Source organism: Phocoena sinus, chromosome 10 (genome assembly GCF_008692025.1).
Source record: "Phocoena sinus isolate mPhoSin1 chromosome 10, mPhoSin1.pri, whole genome shotgun sequence".
NCBI classification, from domain to species: domain Eukaryota; kingdom Metazoa; phylum Chordata; class Mammalia; order Artiodactyla; family Phocoenidae; genus Phocoena; species Phocoena sinus.
In genome coordinates this window covers 71,510,717-71,531,731 of record NC_045772.1, presented here as the reverse complement: position 1 = coordinate 71,531,731, position 21,015 = coordinate 71,510,717, and the positions used below count along the sequence as shown (strand labels likewise).

The window sequence follows — 21,015 nt, the reverse complement described above, 5'->3', positions numbered from 1 at the left end:
ATAACTGGGCTACAAAGTAGAACTGGGCAGTGAAAGGCATGTAGTTTGCACATAAACACAAGTAACTTTAATGACAAATCCAATCACATTTCTTTTAACATGAATCTTGATAGAGAAATATATGAAAATTTATTTAACACATATTTTGAGCGTCAAGTATGTGCCAAGCATGTTTGGGGCCCTTAAACTACAGTACTAGACAAAACGGTCAGCTTCTTGTCATTTAATGTTTGTTTCACAGAAGCATTTAAATAGCTAAGCATTAGACCACTCTTACAGATAGGGGACAGCAAACCTCCAGTGAAGATGTCCTCAGCATCTTTGATGTTGTCATGACTGATGCCCTGTTACAAATAATTCACTATTTCATCCCTCATTAGTAACTGTGTAGAGCACTAATATTCCTTTCATTTCTCTGATAGTTATTTTTAGAACTTCTTTGGCACTGTGCTAGTGTGGCTGAGACCCAAAGTTATGTTCTTGATATCCATATATGCTCTCATCACAAAAATGGGACCAAGAGATCTTGTCCAAGCACTAAGAGCACATTTTCTCTTGTTCAGGGAACATGAAAGATGAAGAGCTCTGTTCAAATCCTCAGTTGCTGATGCTGTTTATAGTAATTTTTAAAGAAAATCTGGGTCATTTAATTACAATGAAGTTTCTACCCAATGAAACAATTTGAGTTCATTTTAACAGCCTTTGCCCTATATATGCCTTATGTCTTTACACCCTTAGGCCTGCTGCAGGAAATTTTATGTCTCCATCAGAATTTCTCATTAAGTTTAACATACTTGGATCTGATGTGTCAAAGCTCAATGGATAGGTTTATTAATAATCAACTACATCAGCTTAGTATTATCTTAGGAAGTAAAAGGTCAGTAAGTAGTTGTTATCCTACCATTTCATCAGTGGACTCTTCTCCAAAGACTTCAAGTCATTATTCACTGCTTATAGAGTCACTTGAGATATAAAGTCTTTTCGTAGTAATGAAAGAACTCCTACAATTAGCCAGAAGGCAGTCATCTATCTTTTTAAATAGCTCAGCTTGGAGGAGAACAGGATTTCAGGTGATACTCAGTAGATGAATTGTTATGACAATGATAAAGTTGGTGATAGCAATCTGTGTTTTTCGCTGTAGGGGTGTGTGTGTGTGTCTGTGTGTGTGTGTCCAAGAAAAAAGACATTCAGTTCAGAGCAAGAATTTATTCCTCTTAAAGATATGCAAATACAGAAACAAACTGTAGGAAGCTAGGTATCCATCAGTTACTTATTTATTAACTCTAAATGATTATAGCATAAATCCATTTGTAGCTAATAACAATATAACAATATTTTGAGACATTTTATTTTCACGTAACTTCAGTCTCATCAAAAAGTTATGAGTAGTACAAAGAATTCTCAAATACCATTCACCTAGAATTTTAACATTTTAAAATTTAACATTAACCTCTTATGTGTACTTTTTCTCTCTCCCTCCTCTCCTCCCCACCCCATCTCTTGCTCCCTCTCTCTGTCTCATCAAGTCATAAAGGTTAATATCTCCAATAATGTGGAATCTAAAAAAGGTACTAATGAACTTATCTACAAAACAGAAATAGAGTTACAGACGTAGAAAACAAACATGTTTACCAGGGGGTAAGGTTGAGGAGGAATAAACTGGAAGATTAGGATAGACATATATACACTAATATATAAATAATAGATAACTAATAAGGACCTACTGTATAGCACAGGGAACTCCATACTTTGTAATGGCCTATATGCGAAAAGAATCTAAGAGTGGATACATGTATATGTATAACTGATTCCCTTTGCTGTACACCTGAAACTAATACAACATTGTAAATCAACTGCACTCCAATAACAATGTTTTAAAAAAGGGAAAATCCATTGCTTCCCGATAGAATAGACAGAGAAAGACACTTCTGGGCCTTGCTGACAAAAATATACAACATGCATCTAATCAAGAAGCAACACTAGACAAAGCCAAACTGAGGGATTGTCTACAAAATAACTATATACATATAATAGACAAATGCTTTACATCTGCTATATGATCTCAATAAAAGTTACATTTTTAGTTCTCCCTTAAAAATGTGTGACTTTTGCTGAATCTGAGAAACTAGAAATTGTATTTTTCAATGCAACTCATTTTGATAGTAAAGTTAATTTGCAAAGGTGGTAAATTTTGCTTTTACCATATTTTTGTTGTCGTTATTGTTTAAATCAGAGGAGTTTCATGTCTAGTTAGTCAGAAGGAGAAAGAAGACACACTCAAAGGGTTTCATTGAAGAAGGCTGTATGAAGGAACACTTACAGAGATATGAGCAGAGCTAAGAGAACAAACACAGAGAGTAGCAATAGAAAGAGAACCCCTTACTACCTGCAGACATGAAGGTGGAATGTAAGCCAGGGTGCGAACCAAACCTGGCAAGAGCTGCCATCCTGAAAGCCAGGTGGGGAGAGGCTGGATAAAGACAGAACATTACCTCTCCTACTATTGGTCAAACCAAACAAAAGATGTAAAGTAAGGGAGCCTGGTGACATGGAGTACGGTTATCAGCATCCCAGGGTATACAGAGCTGGGTAGAAAAGAGTAGACTGTGGATCTCAGGGACAAACCAAGAAACACCAGCTCATGTGCCAAAGAGGAGAAGCTTCCATTTCTTTCATTGAGGGGAGGGAAAATAAATTCATTTATAATGAGGTACATAAAACTATGTTGTATATATTTTAATTTATTTCCCCCAGAAGAATCAAAACTATCATAACCTGTTCCTTAAAAACAGGAATAATTTTTATAGAAAGACACTCTTCAGATTTGATTTGTTAAATCCCAAATGGGAAAGCTTGGAAGAGAAGTGTGGCAATGAGAATAAAGACAGAAACAAAATACAGAAGAAGGGATACAAAATTAAGACAGAGAAAAGATTATAGGAGGAAAAGCAATTATGAAAGATGCATCCCCAAGATTTCCTATAACCAAATTATAAATTGGTTCAAGAACGGCTCTGACAAATTCACAAATAATGGTCTATAACATCTTAATAAGAAAAATTGAAGATGAGTCTTGCTTGCATTTGGGAACACCTCGCCATCAAAATGTACTATGAAGGGGACCAGGAAACAGCATACTGTCCTACCGTAATGACCTCACAGTGTCACAATCAATTAACTAAACCTAATATTAGGCTTTTTAAATAGCTCGTTGAAGTCTGCAATTCATTAATGTTACATATGGAAGCATTTTGAATCAATTCAATTCCTTAGGTTGTAAATGTGTATTATGTCACACAGGGTCCATAAGGGCAAATCCTACAATGTCACGAGTTATAGGTTAGGTTACAGTCTCTATTGCGGGAACATGCAAATCAGGAGTCAGCAGCACAGAGGGGACCTGAAACTGTTGGACATGCATTGGGTCTGTATTACAGTGGAGGGACGCCACCCCACTGTTGTTCTCTTATAGGCACACTGTCAGTAAGGAAACACAGAAGGTTCAGGCTGTCTGAGTTAGAAGTCAGTTATTTCCAGTTTTCTGGGAAAGCCAGCTACACAGCACTGAGGGCCTTTGGAGCTCAAGGGAAGCTGCAACACCCCACACACCAGGAAAATGAAGCTACCAACCCTGTAGTCCAGACAAACCAGAAGGAGCCCCAGGATCACTTCTGAATAAGTCTTCTCATTAGATCCTGTGTGAGAATTACCATATTCTCTTCCCAAAATCTAGTAACAGCACTGTCAAAAGAACACTGAACTACACAGACTTTTTGGTTTAATAAAATCTAACATTTCTTATGTTCTCAACTTCTAAAATTATGTGATCATCACAAACCTACCAGTGATTGTTTTGTTCATTGATAATGTTTTTTAAATGGTCAAAATTAATTTTAGTCAATCTCTCACCAGGTTGTCTTCACAACATTTTGCACAATTCCTATTCTGTGAGTTTTTACTACAAATATTTTTTATGCTGTGCTGTCCTCAATTTGCATAACAGATGTCCACCTAGAATCAAGCATACCAAGTTTAGAAAAAAGCAATATGCTTTAATTCCTTAAAATTGTTTTATACTTTGTATATGACAAGTGTTTTCATGAATATAGAGTTCAGAGTCTTTTAAATTCCTTTCATACCAAACATTTTAGTAGCAATTTAAATATTGCTTCTTCCTTATATAAACTGTTATTAGGCCATGTTTTTACAACACCTCTGTAATTATCAAGTAGAGAATTTGATCAGCATTCACATAGGGACTCTAATCAAAATTAATTTCACAGTTATTCATGAGGGTGGGAGTTCTTGTAAACTGTCATGCCCAATCAAAATTACAATACTCAGGTCTGAGGATCTAATGTAAAACATGGGACTGTAGTTGATAACACTGTATTATAGAATGGAAATTTGCTAAATGAGTAGAACATAAATGTTCTCACTTAAATAAAACTTAAGTAATTAATTGAAGTGATAGATGTGTTAATAACTAGTTGTTGGAATCCTTTCACAATATATACATATATCAAATCACCACCATGTACACGTTAAATATTGTAGAATTTTGTCATCTATACCTCCATAAGGCTGAAAATAAATGAATGAATGAAACAATAACATTTTATAAACATTAAAAAACAATATTCAAGTGTTTTATGCTTGCTTATTCTCAACTTGAAATTGTACATAATCCTTGCTATTCTATACTTCTTCTATTGAGTATTCCCATATGTATTCTCCCATGAAAGGCAGAGATGGTTCAACACCCTTATTTTTTACAAGAGGCACAGAGGTTTGGAAACCCTAATCATCCCAAACAGCTGACTCTGGAAATGGAACCTCACCAGGGTGACTTGGTCATTTACGCACTTGTTTGCACTACAAAAGGAAAAGCGAAAAGCCTGTTTTCTTTCTGATACTCAAGAAAATTTTGCATGTGTGTGGATTTGGAGGACTAGTCCAAGTAGAGGAGTTCATATCCAAGCTGAGGTCACCAGTCACACTGGGGAGGTTCTTGACAAGTAGCCAGATTTTGCAATTTATCCCAAAGGGTAAATTGACTGTTCATTAAACAGAAGCTTCATCAAATGATGCTATGATTTGGTTTACATATGAAAAGCTATATTCTTTACTTAACATTCACAAGTTGCTTATGGATTAATTAGCCCATCTGCCACAACAAAGGTATTCATACTTTTTTTGCATTAATTGCTGAAAAGTTACTAGTTTTCTCCTATTCACTTCTCTCTATCAATAAAATGGAAAATAATTTTTTAGAAACAAGACACTTTTTTCATAGCAGTAAAAATGTGTATATTTTTCAACTTATCAACTAAGTTGATAAAGTAAGTGCAGGGATGAGAGGAAGACCTTCTCTGGAAATGGCTTCCCATGATTAGTTCTTCTTTTAGTCACTTATCATCCGTTTATTTGTTAGCTTATCTGAATATCTTAGAAGTGCTTCAAGTTTGGCATGATTAAGGCTACTCTTTCCACTTGCTTCCAATCCCAAATCGTTTTTATGAGGATAACCACATCTCTATTTCTCCTCAACTTCTATCATTGGCATCTTCCTTTCCTCTTTTATGCTGTTACCAATTCTGATAACCTCTTTATCAATAATGTGCCTGATTTCTCATTTACCTCAAATCAGGTAACTTAATCACCATTTCAGAGTCCAGTCACCCCACTCTGGGGCCACAAGCCTCTTATCAAACAGCAATCCCATGAGTCTTTTCAGTTATACTCTAGTTGCTAGGTGGCTTTAGAACCAAATCAGTTTTGGCCACAGTTCTCAAAAAGCCAGATGTTAGAGTAATAGAGGGAATTATCTCATATACTTCTCTTGTTTATTATGATGCTCTAACCTCTCACTCATTCCATTTAACAACCACTTTAGAAAAAGGCCTTGTTCTCTACACCCTGCTTAAATCAAATCACCAGGCTTCTTGAAACCCTTCCACATGTACACTTCAAAGCACAGCCCATAATACATTGGTATATCTTTTTTAATTTTCAAATTACCTTTCATTTCCTCCCATGGATTTTGCTCCCAACACTCTTCATCCAGTTTTTTTCTCCTGAAAATCAACTTCCAGCACTTCTGCTTCCTTCTGTTTACTAGGCCCCCAGAACAGTTTAGATCGACACTCTTAACTACCTGTATTAACTGGAACACATTTAATAGACGGCTTCTCCTTCTCCAGTTTCATTTCACATATGTTGTCCATACAAAACCAAGATTGAGACAGAGAGGAAGGAAGAGGGAAGAAAGAGTAAGGGAGGGATGGAGAGAATATGACGGAAAATAAATAGAATGATAAGGATATGGCACCATGAAATACCAAATACCTTGTTGGTTTAGGATCTAACCATTTGGAAAAAAACACAAAGTTTTGCTATTCATTTATTTGTTAGTTTACTACAGAATTTTTCTATAGGTTTAAAACCTCAGGTATTCTTCCAACATTATTCTTCTCCCTTAGCTGAAAACTGAGCAAAGCAACTGCCAGAAAATCCCAATTAAAGCTAATCTTTTTTCTGTTGAGAAAGGCATAATTTATAAAAGGGTGACCTTTTGGTAGGCTAACAGTATGTTGATGAACTTCAAGTGAAGTGAAAAAAAAAGTGTTTTGTATCATCAGTGCTTACATTTTCTAAGGGATCACATGGGGCAGCAGAGCCTTTAAAGGTCATAGACTTCTTTACTTCGAGAGATATTAAATAGCTTATGAAAATAGAGGTCAGCTGCATGATAACTGGAAGAAAAGAGCGTTCCCAATGGGGACGTAAGATACTTCAGATTATATCGACTGTCCTTTTTTAAGACTGTATTTGATTATCTTAAAGGAAAAAAAAAAGAAATTTGCATATAAATGCCATGATTGTAAATGAATGAATGTACAGTTCTTAGAATAGATAGCTATTGATCTTGCTGTATGAAAGCTAACATCTGCATATACTAAGCATTGCAATAAGAACTAATAATTTCACATCCTAAAATACTCTCCAGCAATTTTTATGTTTCTGCAGAAATTTTTATACTTTTCTGAACTTTGCAAAAATAATCTTATTTACCTTATTGGAACATAAAATAAATAATCATCAGTAAGGAACTCACTTTTTAAAAATTATTCTTGCTTTGAAGATCACTAAAACAAATAAGAAACAAAGGAATATGAAGACTAGATTGTAGACAAGGTACTGAGCCACCTTGGGGAAGAAATAGAAAAATGTCATTTGTCTGTTCGTTATTTAATGACACACAATTTATGCATTAGTAGGATTTAATGTATGACTGGAAGAAACCATGGCTACAAATTATTTTCCCTTTACCCTCAGATATTGCTTGAAGTTCCTTCAAAAAGGGCTCTGTCGGGCTTCCCTGGTGGCGCAGTGGTTGAGGGTCCGCCTGCCGATGCAGGGGACGCGGGTTCGTGCCCCGGTCCGGGAAGATCCCACATGCCGCGGAGCGGCTGGGCCTGTGAGCCATGGCCGCTGAGCCGGCGCGTCCGGAGCCTGTGCTCCGCAACGGGAGAGGCCACAACAGTGAGAGGCCCGTGTAGCGCAAAAAAAAAAAAAAAAAATAGGGCTCTGTCTTCTTTCATTCTGCCATTGTGAAAAGAGTTACTCCAGATGCAAGGTTTATAGGAAAAGGTAACATTACTGACATAATTCCAGTAGATTTTAAATAGTTGATAACAGATTGTGACCAGGAGTTCTTTTCAGAGAAGGAAGGGTATGAAATCTTGTACGAGTAAATATTCACTAAGTTGAAGGGACACCATGAAGCAGGAAACGTGTGGACAAAAGGGCAATTCTTCCCTAACACATAGATACTGACAGAGCAGTATTATCTACCACTGGATCATCTTCCATAACCCTGGAATTTATAAATACTGACCACAATATGGGACACAGAGGATGACGCTATTCATCATGAGAGGCCAGATTTTAGGTTGTGCTTTTCCATCCTGGAACTTCTCTTATCATTTGCTGACTGCAGGTCCTCAGGAGTGGTGGCCTCAGCCCAGAGTGCCTGTCATCCAACAGCAGCTCAAGGAGTGAATGCTGGTCAGTAGGTGTCCCGCGTTCACATCCTCCTGTGTGCCCAAAGTCATCAAGCCATTCCAAGGTTGTGCCGGAGAAAACTCAGTGGGAATGTTTAAGTTTAGTTCGTGGAGAAAAGAATGAGAGAGTAAATGCACAGATTAGTGAGTGTGCACATTGGTAGGTACACACCCAAATCTCAAACTGATGTTTCTTACTAGTTATTCGAGAACTGTACTGGGTCATATGGTGCTGGTGAGGAAACTTAATTGCTCAATTTCTGAAGGCACATTAACTCTTTCAGGGTCGATTGAGCAAATTAGCTCCTCCAGGTCATTAAGCCCATCTCTACATGACATGATGATTTCTACCTGGCATTGTATCATTTACCCCCAAATGCCGCACATTTGCTTTGAGCACGCACATATTCTCTGTCTACTCAGGGAGAGAAAATGTGCTCATTTGAATGTCAGCCAATCACTCTCTGGCTGCAACTCAGTGATTCCCTTTGATTCTTTTGAAGGCACCCAGGGATCTCTAAGGATTTACTGGAGCATAGCAGTTATCAGAGCCTCGTCAACAGGCGGGTAGTTTAGTTGTCTAGAAATGGTATAATTTCAGGGGTTTTGAGCACAGTACTGTACTCCCAAGTATGTCTTCCTATTTGCAAAAGCCAATATTATTGATTCATTGCAGGTGGGAGTTGTGAAGTTCTTTCAGGATTCTGTAGTCCTTTATGAAAACACAACTTCCACTAAGAGGCTGTGCTATCAGGACCCATTTTAGGGGAATAAATTGATGACAATTTGAGAGCAGTCTCTGTACTGTCTCTCAAAAGGGTGATCAGAAAAGAGTGTAGCTATTTTGGGTGCCACAAATGTGGGGGAACATCAATGGCCCTACATAAGCAGGTGTGGGAGAGTATCATCACTAAAAGAATAATTTTTATCTCCCAAATGCCAATGGTTGGCCCAACTGAGAAGCAGTGATGGAGGGCAAAGACAAACATCACCTCTTCCTCTGTTATGTCCAGGGCTACACTGGAGAGTCATAAACTGGTATAAATGGAAACAGGCAAGGAGGCAAGGGACATGGTATGCTCACTCAGAGGTGTTTTAGAGCAGTGCTACTTTCTTGCGCATATAAATCAGCTGGAATCTTGTTGAAATGCCAGTTCTCATTTAGTAGGTCTGGGATAGGGCCAGGGATCCCGCATTTCTAATCTCTTACGCTGCTGGCCTATGGACCACACTTTGAATAGCAAGGATTTAGAATAATATGCACATAAGCAATAATCTGGTCTTGGATTAAAATGATGAATATGAAAGAAATTTGACAATATCCCCCCAAATTAGATTTCAAGTCAGTAAGACTGATTAAATATTGAAAATACTGCCAAGAGATTGATAGATCATTTTTTAAAAAGGATATACTTAACATTTCTACCTAGCTGAAGATTTTGAACATTTGCTGAAGTTTGTGTGCTGTTTAAGTTTTGAAATCTTTACTAATAATTCTGACGATGTGCTTGCTAAAGGTATAAGAAATAACTGTTTTCCTAGTCTCCTTCACTTTCTCCTGCTGATGAAGAGTTCAATAAATGTCAATGTCTGATTAAATATTCCTTTACAAAATTCTTAGCAGAGCTCGTCTAAGCCTCCCCTGCCCACCTTTTTTTAATCTATCGTGACAGCCTCTCTGTTCTTTCCTCTGAGATGAACAATGTCCTTTTATCTTGCAGGTCAATGGGAAGGATCTCTCAAAGGCCACCCATGAAGAGGCAGTGGAAGCTTTTCGAAATGCCAAGGAGCCCATTGTGGTCCAGGTGCTAAGGCGAACACCTCTCAGTAAACCAGCCTATGGGACGGCCCCAGAAGTGCGGCTCGTGAATGCCAGCACCCAGACGGACATCACCTTTGAACATATCATGGCCCTGGCCAAACTTAGGCCACCCACCCCTCCAGTGCCCGACATCTGTCCATTTCTGCTCTCAGACAGGTATTCTTCTGTCATTTCTCCCAAAGCCCTATTTGTTGTCATTCGTCATTGAAAGTAGGTGTTGGGAAGAAACAGTCACTGTAGCAAGTTGGCAATTATGGAGACAAGCTCTCAGTTCTGTTTGGAAAGTGTCTGTAACTGTGTCTCCATCCAATTAGTTCTCAGCTGTCCTGCTTACTTTTCCTGACCTGCACAGTTGTTTCAGCTCAGGAATCATACTTGCTGAGATGCTGAGTGAAAAAGTCTGGCTCTGATTAGTTCATCTTCATATTTCCAGTCAACACAAGCCTCACACAGCTCATGAGAACTGGTCAGGGAAATAGCTTTTCTCACCGAAGCTGCCAAAAACCTTGTTAAGACAGACCCAGAAGTGGCATGTTGGCACTATATTCTTCTCTGTGTGTCGCCTCTGTCTCTTTTTCTCTTTTGCTTTTCTCTTCTTTAAAGGAGAAGCTAGGAAATTTATTAAAGTGTAATTCTCCAAAGGAAGCAATTACCTGATATATTGAGACGTGAACCAAAGATCCTGGCTGTCCAAGAAGAAGTATAGAGCTACAAAATAAGGAATTATTAAAGGAATATTTCTTTTCAATTTTTACCTGAGTTAAAGGCAGTTAGAGATAGTTTATTCAAATAATGCTATCTTTGCAGCTTTGGAAGTTTGTTTTGCTCCACACACTTTGTTCTGTGAACTTTTAAGCAAATATTCAAACATTATTGAGAGCTTGATTTATAAGAGCAGTAGTCTCTTTAGCCTGCATTTTCATTGCCTACTGCAAACCATGCTCCATTTAGTAAAATGTACACTTGGCCCTGACACCCGCCTGCCCTTTAGTGGCTTCTGTTAAGTCCAACTCAGTGGTTCACACGTGTACATTAGAATCATCTGGGAACTTTGAAAAGCAGTATCAATGCAATGCCCAGATCAATCCCACCTCAGGCCAAAACCCAGGCATTAGAATTTTTCAGAAATTTCCCTAGGCAATTTTAATGTGCAGCCATGCTTTGGAAACCACTCTTTGAAACTTCAAGTTCCAGGAGGGCAGGGGCTCTGTTTGTCTGACCTACGATTCTAGTCATCTATCCCTTACTTATTAAATAGCCCCTTGTGTCAGGTACTGGAACTAGGTACTGGGCATAAAACTGGGAACAAAAGATAAAGCCACTGCCTCCTGGAGCTTATATTCTACAGGGGAGATGAAAAATATACACGCAAACAAATATACAATATTCATTAGTAGAGTGTGACACAGAGTAGCCATCCAATAAATACTTTCTTGAATGAATAATAGCTAACATTTATTAGCTAACTTAACATGTTTTAGGGAGTATTCCAAGTGTTTTACAATTATTAATTCATTTACTCCTCATAAAAACATTCTGAGTGAGTACATTATATTATTACCATCCCCATGTCACAGATGAGGAAGCAAATGTTAAGTAATCGGCAAGGTCATACAGCAAGGAAGCGATAGGGCCAGGCTCCTGAGCCCAGGAGGTCTGACTCCACTGCCCACTCCCTTAACCAGTACGCTGTGTCCTCTTCCCAAGTCCTGCAGATCATAGCTGAAAGGTAACCTCTTCTAGCAGACTTCTTAGGACTGTAGTAGGTACTCTCATAGTGTCTCTATTTTCTCCTTAATTATCTCACTCTATTAAAATTCCCACTTTGCTGCTCTACCCAATTAAAAAGACACCAACCGATTTCCAGCCATTGGCATAGGGCCTGGCATCTGGTAGATACTTGGTAAATGTTTACTGAATTAATAAGGTGTTCTTCACAGCAGGGCTTCCTACTTACTAAGTCAAAGACCAGAGAAACACATCAGATGCCCCAAACAGCAGGCTCTGATGTTTTACCAGCCCAAATGGGTTTCTCAACAGGGAACTCTGCTTATACTATGTAACAACCTAAATGGGAAAAGAATTTGAAAAAGAATAGATACATGTATATGTATAATTGAATCACTTTGCTGTACACCTGAAACTAATACAACATTGTTAATCAACTATACTCCAATATAAAATAAAAAGTTAAAAAAAAAAGCCAGTCCAGCTTTAAGCTAGGAGGGTTCACCTGTTAGACGAGCAAGCAAGATACTACCTGTACTGCTTTTGCTATTTGCGTGAAAATCAGAGAATATTAGAGTATAGTGAGAAGAGGCTGGTAGAATATTTACACTGACTGTGTGAGGGCACCAGGATGAATCTCTGGCATTTCAGCTAGTAATGAGGGGACTAATTTATGCTACTAACTCCAGTTTGTTCATAATGTCCAAAATGGCTGGGCTTAGAGGTCTCACCTGAAACCAACTTGGTTAATTGTACTTAGGCCTTTTCACTGACTTGGAAATACTTATAGAGGACCTCATGCCCTTTGCTGTTCAACTGTGCTTAGCTTTCATATTGTATAATGTATAGTGTCTCTACCACTTCATATAACAATTTGAAAGGACTTCTATAAATTATGAAAAACATTTCCCCAAAGTTAAAGGATACATAGAAGTAATATACAATGCCTTGGGTCCTCTTCATTCCCTTCACTCCATCAGTTCTCTTTGTCCTGAGAAATTTTCTAAAGGGATTATGCAAATCTGTGGCTTATAGGAGTTTCCAGTGAGTTATCACCATGAACATTCTTTAATATTTGTGGACATGCCTTTTATCAAAGAGGGAAAGATGTGGGTTATGAGGGAGAAAGAGGAAGGACATCTTAAGAAATGGGGGCAATGTGAGTACGATTTACAATCTGAAAAACACAGTGCCCACCCTACCTGCACATCCACGGGTTCCACATCCAAGGATTCAACCAACCTCAGATTCGATTTTTTTTGGGGGGAGGGGGGTACAGATAACAACTTTATTTGACCATGCCAGGATTAAGTTGCTTAACAGAGAGACAGAGGGTGGTGGGAGGTTGGCATACACAGCACCATTTACGTCGAGGAGGCAGAGCATCACTCCTACCACGGTACCACGGCCTTCATCCTCCTTCCTCCTGAAGTGCCCCTCGCAGTCAGCAGGCCCCTGCCCCACACTCACCAGCATCACGTGCTACCGCACTTCTTCCCCCCACTGTCTCAGTACAGAGCCCACCACATCTGGAAATGTCTGTCTTTACATTCATCTATCCACTGGGTCCTCTCATGGCTCCTGCGAGGTAGCTGGGATAGTCTCAAGGTTGGAAATAAAACTAAAGATTCGATTTTTTGATCCGCGGTTGGTTGAATACTCGGATGCAGAACCCAAGGACACAGAGGGCCGACTGCGCATTTAAAATCAGACTTCAGAACCGGTTTGAGGCTGTAATTAGGAAATTGGAAGTACTTTGTTATAAAATACCCACCTTTGGGTAGACTTCAGTCTCAAATGCCACACACGGATGCATGGATCAAGTCCATTCGATGCAATGGAAGGAGGCCAGAGTATCGATATAGCACCACGGCGGGGGGAGGTCGCACATCTGCCCCTTCACAGAATGAAGCTTGACCCTGAGCCATTATCTTAGTATTCTCTTAGAAAATCAAATTGATGGACTTCATATAGGGGGAGAAAGAAAAGCAGTTGCTCTTTCTGCGGTGTAATTCGTTTAAAGGCTAGATCACTAAAGGTCTTATTGGTGAGCGGTGAAAACTAAAGTGAAATTCTAAAATTAGTTTTAATCTTGGGAACAGCCCTTTTGATCAATTCCTATCATATTGCTACATTCCCCGTAGCTGCCATTCTCTTCATCCGATGGAACATGAATTTTATGAGGACGATGAGTATCTTTCCAGCTTGCCTGCTGATGCAGACAGAACTGAGGACTTTGAATATGAGGTAAGATCATTTTCACAACACTTCACATTTCTTCATGAAGTTATGGTTGAGGCGTTTTGCCTAACAAAGAAAAAATTAATTTATTACTGTGAGAACTATTTTGTCTATTATATATCTAAGGTAAGAGCTTTTAAATATTTGTTTCAGCTATTTGGCACTAGTATTTTAATTATATTGGAAAACATTTTTATAATACAAGCCTGAAAATAATTTGCTCACATTTTTGTTGCTTTATATAAATAATATTATGGCAGCTACATTTTTTTCTTCATTTTGTAATATAAGAGAATTTCCAAGTAGAGTTTGGAAAAGAAATTATATTTAAAACCGAGACTGTATTTACTATTTTCATTCATTGTGTAGTACTTTTATTTTAACTGATAAACTAAATCTTATATTATTTTTATTCCCCTTCACAAATTCAATTTTTTTTTTTAATGACTCAAGTACTCTAAAGAGCAGTTTCCGTGACTTTCTAGATTGAGAGATGACCATGTTTAGCCTTCACACGGTACATGTCAGAGTATCTGTGCTGTGTTATGAAACAACTCCAAAAGCCCATCTATTAATTACTTAAAAGCTTTCACAAAAGTTAAAGAATTTATCCTAATATTTCCTCTGCTTCTGCAGTCTATAAATCTTTGAAAGGTTTCAGACTACTCTGACATTTGGAAATAAAGTAGATTGAGGAGGTAAAGAAGCTCTGGTAAACAGCCAGAGAACCTGTGATTATCTGCCCTTTTAATGCTTTCGATGATGTCATACAAGTTCAGCAAAATGTTCTTTTCCATTTTACAACCAGGAAATCCTGAAATCTCTTCCCTTAGGGGGATCTGAAATCAAATAAGGCCGATTCAGTGAAGCTCACCTAAAGCAAATAGATGTTTATTTGAAATCTTGCCCATGCAAAAGTCATTGCTGGGGATTACAGAAATCATTATTTCTTTTCAGCCAGAATTTGGAAGGGTGTGCGATGATACCTAGTATCTGAGTTGATGGTTTTGTTGCTGTTGTTCATGTTAATTTCTTATCCCCTCCTCTCCATTAATTTGATTGAAAATTTTATTTTATAAATCTGCTTAAGTACTGGTATACACTGAAATAGCCATTAAGTTTTGCTCATTCATGCAAAATAAATTACAACGTTGAGTCACTTATCCAAATAATTCAAGATTAAATTATGTTTTTCTTTCAGTTAATTAATTGCTTTGGGTTTGGGGAATGGATTTATCTAGATCACTTCAGCTTTTTGTTTCGATTGTGCCTTAAAGCTTTATTAAAATATATCTGTGTGCTAGGGGAGGACAAGGGAGAAAGACTTGCTTAGGCTAAGCAGGTTCACAGTAAAAATTCTTTTAATTAATTAGCATATCTTTGACTATGACAATACAGACAGATTCTATAGTGATTACTATTGCTGAACTGCATCCTCTTTTCTGACCAATGTCCATCCCTAGGAGAGACCAGCATCAGTGTGATGACAGTGGTAAATGCTCAGACAGGCCTTCTGTAGCCTGCAGCCTCTACTAATCACACCGCCATGGTCATTGCTTTGCTGTCAGCTGTGATTCTCTTGCCAAAGTCACCTTTCTGAGTTATTGAAATAAAGAATATTCCCATGAAATTTAAATAAGGAAGACGTTACTGTGACAGGCTTCGGTCTTGAGAAGGGATACATTTGAGAATATCTGCATGGCTAAAAGTAGGGGTGGAAGCACTGGGGAATACCCCAAGGATAACTGACCAAGCTTAGGAGAGAATGGCTCTACCCAGTACACCTCAGTCTGTTATGCTAACGTGCCACAGTGCCACACGCCATCCATCTTGTTCGCATCAGATGAGACTGTGAGCTCTAGTCAGTCCTCTGCTATCACCAGAGCTGACTGTGGACAGGGAGATTTAGAAATGCTGCCTTTACATAGTATTACACTTAGAAGCAGGCTGGTCAAGTGTTTCTGTGACAGGCTCAGAGGACCCCAGCTCCTCCAGGAACTCTGTTATAACCCAGTAGCTGTGGGGATGCAGTGGATGCAGTGGTCCTTCAGGAAGGACCTGTTTTGTGCCACTTAGAGAGTATTATGGAGAACAGAGGTCTAATGGCCAAACAGAGGACTTCATCTCAGAAAGAGGTACTCATTCCTCTTCAACCTAAACATGAAAACACATCAATAGGCAATCGGAAAAGTAGAGACAGGACTCCTTTCCATCTGCTTTCATTCAGTTGTACCATAAATATTTAATGAGCAGTTAAAAAAATATGCCAGGTTCTTATCTAAGTTTGGGATTGATGAAGCCTCTGCCCCAGTGGAGTTTAACCTTTAGGAGAAAGAGATGGGCAAGAAACAAGTAAGTAAAGACATATTATATCAGATGGTGATTAACTGCTAGTGGACAACAAACGGTGTGGGTAACAGAGGAAGGAAGTTCATGGTGTTGGGATGAGGTGTTGCTCTCTTATACAGGGTGGTCAGGGAGGGCCTCTCTCATAAGAGACCTAAAGAGAGTAAAAGAGCTAGCCGTGTGGATTCTGAGAGAGGAGCTTTCCAGACAGAGGGAAGGGCAAGTACAAAGGACCGGAAGCAGGACCACAGCTGGTGGGCTCCAGGAACAGCAGAGGCCAGTGTGCTCTGGGGGCAGAGGCAAGGGCGTCGGGCAGCGGTAGGAGGTGAACTCAGAATGAGTAGCTGGTGGAGAGCAGGGCTGGGTTCTGCAGCCCTCGTAAGATCCCTCTGCTGCTGAAATGAGGTTTAAGATGGACAAGCAGAGCCTCCAGCAGAGCCTCCAGCAGAGCAGTCGGAGGAGGGTGGGAGGCTGGAAGCTGACCGGTGACAGAGGCAGGGGTAAGACATAGTCTGAAAGCACAGCATTCATCCTGGCCCGGAGGGCTTTGCCTGTGTGTCTGCACTTCCATTCCTCGCCTCGTAGTTTTAATATAGTTTGTGCTCGGGCGGGTTTTTTCTTCTGACTTTTCGAGGGCAAAATATCATAGGCCAGAGTGAAACTCAGCTTCTGGCATCCACTGGAACTAGCATAATAAATCTACTCTTAAAAGACAAAAAGAGTACAGAACTGAATTTCTGAACTTGCTGAAAAACAAACTATGCAACTATATAGGCACCTTTTTAAAGGTCTATTGACTCAGTGAACCAAAGGTGATCTGTCTATCTTGTGAATATATATTTAGGGACTTTTAGTGTGTGGATTATTGACCCAATAGACCAAAACAGATCTGATTATCTTGTAAAGACATATTTAGGGACTCTTTAACATGCAGATTATTGCATTGATAGATGGTAACAGCTCCCTTCAGAGCCATGATAGACAGCAAATGCTTCTTTGGAGATATTATAGTCAATGTGTCAATGCTATGGTGACTCTGGTGTGTTAGGGACCACTGTGAAATTTTTATGACACCCATATCTCACCATGGCCTATCACCACTTTGCCTCAGAAAATTATTTGCCTGGGTTTTAAATTTCCCCCCAGTGCTTCAGAAAAGTCTCAGCAGACCAACCTGTATTAAAAGACCCACAGCTTGAAATTTGATCGTTTTAAAAAATGATGGCACTGTTTTCTAATTAAAAATGTAAAGGATTTTAATTTCATTTTTGAGGGAAAAAATAAAAATATCAAAATTTACACAATGCAGCCATCATAAGAGTCAGGGTGCCGACTCTTATTTCCACTGAAATACCGAGGATTAAGCACTCCTTTTTCTGTATTTTCAACTTTGTTCTTTTTTTTTTTTTTTTTTTTTCCTAGAGCCAGCTAAAGGTTGAAATAAATCATAAATAGCCTTTAGCAAGTCAGAGGCGGATCTCAAATCCGGCCTTTACCAGAAATAATTTAAAGGGAAAGCCTTTGAGAAAACAGAGCTCTTTTGTCCAACTCCTAATAAAGGTATGTTTGCTACTGCCAGAATGCAAGGAAGACGTTGAATTTTCTGCACCATTTGCCGTCAGCTCTCAAAACTCAGTGTTGATAGAGGACAGTCAGAAAATTAATAAGTACAACATTTGGATAGTATAAAACATCATGTTAGCCAAGACAAGCAAGTAATTTAAGCCACATTTCTGAGCTTGGTGATTTTTATCATTTAGAAATGCTGCTTGAAGTTGTTTTTATTCCTTCCCCTAAGATTAAGTTGAAGAAACATATCCAATAGCCTGAGTTAAGTGCACATAGAGTTGCCCTTGTGTGTACATTGTCATCACTATGAAAGAGGATTTAGAAGTTTGCTTGGAGAGGTATTAAAAGTAGAAAAGAGAGAAAGACAAGTATGTGTCAGAGTTCTATGTAATGTTAACTGAAACCCAAACTTGGGCTAGTATCTACAAACAAGAAAGAGCATTTAGCATATTAATTAGCTTCCTCTTGGCAATTCTTATGCAAAGCGTAAGTAAACCCTTGTGCTATGCTGAGAAGTGTCATTTTGCAAAATTTATTTCCCAGAGCTGGATTCCTGTGAATACGTGCAGAATATTTGTGAGAATTTAAGTATATAATCCCTCTTGTACATAGTTAAAGAGAATTATGAATCAGGAAGATGTTCATTCAAAAAAGTAGTTAACAAGAGGATAAGCATTAGTGAGATTTTAATCATATCTTTTTGAGCAACTTCATGATTTGTGAGCCAACTTTCAGAAAAGTTTCCTTACTGTGCACATATAGAGCTGTGTGGCTCCTTTCTAGGCTGTGAGGGCAGAGGCCTTACCTGTGTGTTCATCATTGCCTGATATCACCTGTCTCATAGTGGATGCTCAATATTTGATGCAGGAATATATAAGGATTCCCATTATTGTCTGTATGGACCAACCTTTGAGCAGCACAATCCCTTTCCACCTTTTGCACAAGGGAATTGGAAAGGAGCTTGAGACCACCATGCAGTTATAACAGATATCCTCTCCCTTTCTAATAGCTATTTGTTCTTTTTTTCTTTTAAAGTTTGTACTGTTTTACTGACCTCTCCCTATTTACCTCACCCCCCTAGCCCCTGAAAACCATTTTTCTACTCACTGTTTCTAAGAGTTTGACTTTATTTTGTTTTCTTTATGTTCCACATGAGTGATACCATGCATATTTTTTTTCTCTATCTAGCTTATTTAACTTAGCATAATGCCCTCAAGGTCCATCCCTGTTGTCACAAATGACAGAATTTCCTTCTTTCTCATGGCTGAATAATATTCCATTGTATGTATATACATACACATACAATGGACTATTATATATGATATATGTGTGTGTGTGTATATATATATATAATATATATATATAAATATAAAATATTCTATAAATATTTTTGTCATGATTTCCTGGATTTTAGTTACTTATGTACTTATCTTTTTCTTCTAAATAGTTTTTATTTTTTAACAGAAGTGACCACTTCTAATTATCTTTGTATCACCTGGAAAGCCTAGCACATGCCCTAGTTCATGGGGGGCACTCAGCAGCATTTGCTTGATAAGTGAACAAAGTATTGACCATTGCTGCTACTGTTCTTATTGTATGAGTCCTGAAAACAAATACAAAGGGTACATGAAGGGAAGGAAGAAGAGAGCTGATGGAGAAGAGAAATTTGAAATAAAGTGTGAAAGTCTTTGGGTTTTTTCCCCATAATAATTCAGCTAACAGCCCTGTTGTTAAACAGTTAACATACATTTGTGCCAGATCATAAAAGAAGAAAATCTGGATGTTTTTGGTTGCCTTTCTAACAAAGAAGATGCACATGTTTTACCCCAAACTTATAAGCTGGAGGACCCTAGTAAATAAACATGTTAATTTACATAGGTAAAAATGACTGGGGTTCAGTTTGTGTTAGGATAACCATATGCCCTGGTTTGCCCTACACTGTCTCCATATACGAATACTGTTCAAATTTAACTATGAATAGCATCCTCTTCCATTTTCAAAAATGTCCTTTTGCACAATACCTTGTATGGTTGTCCTAGTTTTTATATCTGTTGAGCCTTAATGGAATCTGAGATTTTGTAATCCCATTTTATATAATCCTAATAGTACAAGCAGAGATGACTCAGAAGTTCCTAATTTGAATACCCATGTTTACTAAATTGAGCAATTTTCCTAAGTCATGACTTTCTATTTTTAAAAAATGGCCTTCTTAAGGAGTGGCTAGAGAGAAAATGCCACAAAGTTGGAAACAGTCATCAAAGTTATTGTAATTCTTTTAGATTTCTTACTGAAAGAAATGAGTTTAGTATGGCTGTTAATTTGGTCATGTAATTTCATAAAACAAATATGAGGCAAGTCTGTCTTTTGCCTCACTGATTATGACAACACTAAACTTTATTTCCTAAGAAAACAACGAAAAGCAAATTGAACCTTCCAAGTTGGTGATTAAAGAATGTAACCAAGGGCACATTTCTTTGACTAGGAATCTAGATATAAAATGAAGATTCCTTATGCTACGTATACGAATTTTATCAAAATGCTGACATTCAGTTTTTGTTTGAAGATACTCAGTGATACACATTCAGATGATTTCCTTGCATTACTGAAAGGTGTTCAGGAAAGGTTGGGTTTAAGGTGAACATTTGCATATGAAGTCATATTTTCCCAATGACTTCTATTCTGCTTTCAAAGAACAGTTTTCATAGGTACAAAGAAAGAAGAGCTATCTGTTCCAATATAAAGCAAATCACAGATAAGCATTCCAATGTCCCTTTCAGAGGCAATGTAATCAAGTGAAAGGAATCCAAACTAGGAGTCTGGTCCCAGTTCTAGCTCTGTTTCTTGAAGGGACCACTTACCTCTTCAATCACAGCATCCTCACATGTGAGCTCTGTGAGGCCACTAGTGTTGGTTATGGAATGATTTCTCAGCATCTAGTTCTTCCATGTAATACAACAGCAAAGTGACACAAATGCATAGTCAAATCCTTAAAAATTTTACAAATATTTTAACATTTCAAACATATCAACTGACACTTTATGGGTTTTTATAAAGAGAGCACACACACATGTAAGACTCCACATTGTGAGTAGTTGTTCTGGTCTGTACAGACTGTACAATAGTCTGGTCTGTTGTACCAATTGTAGCAAGCAACACGCCCTCTCACCCTGGCTTTAGCTTTAGTGTTTAGAACAAGTTAACTCATATACATTTGCCAATCCAGAATGTCAGATGCAGTCTGTA

General features: G+C 38.3%; 1 protein-coding gene across 2 annotated transcripts in view; it reads left to right on the top strand.

The window, feature by feature from the left end:
• The window catches only part of PDZRN4 (PDZ domain containing ring finger 4), a 374,557-nt gene that overhangs the window by 295,058 nt on the left and 58,484 nt on the right, over positions 1-21,015 (top strand). For both annotated transcript variants that reach the window (XM_032645762.1, XM_032645763.1), the window contains 2 exons: positions 9,788-10,044; positions 13,761-13,863. In XM_032645762.1, coding sequence (XP_032501653.1) covers positions 9,788-10,044; positions 13,761-13,863 — 360 coding nt within the window. The remainder of the gene's footprint in view (positions 1-9,787; positions 10,045-13,760; positions 13,864-21,015) is intronic.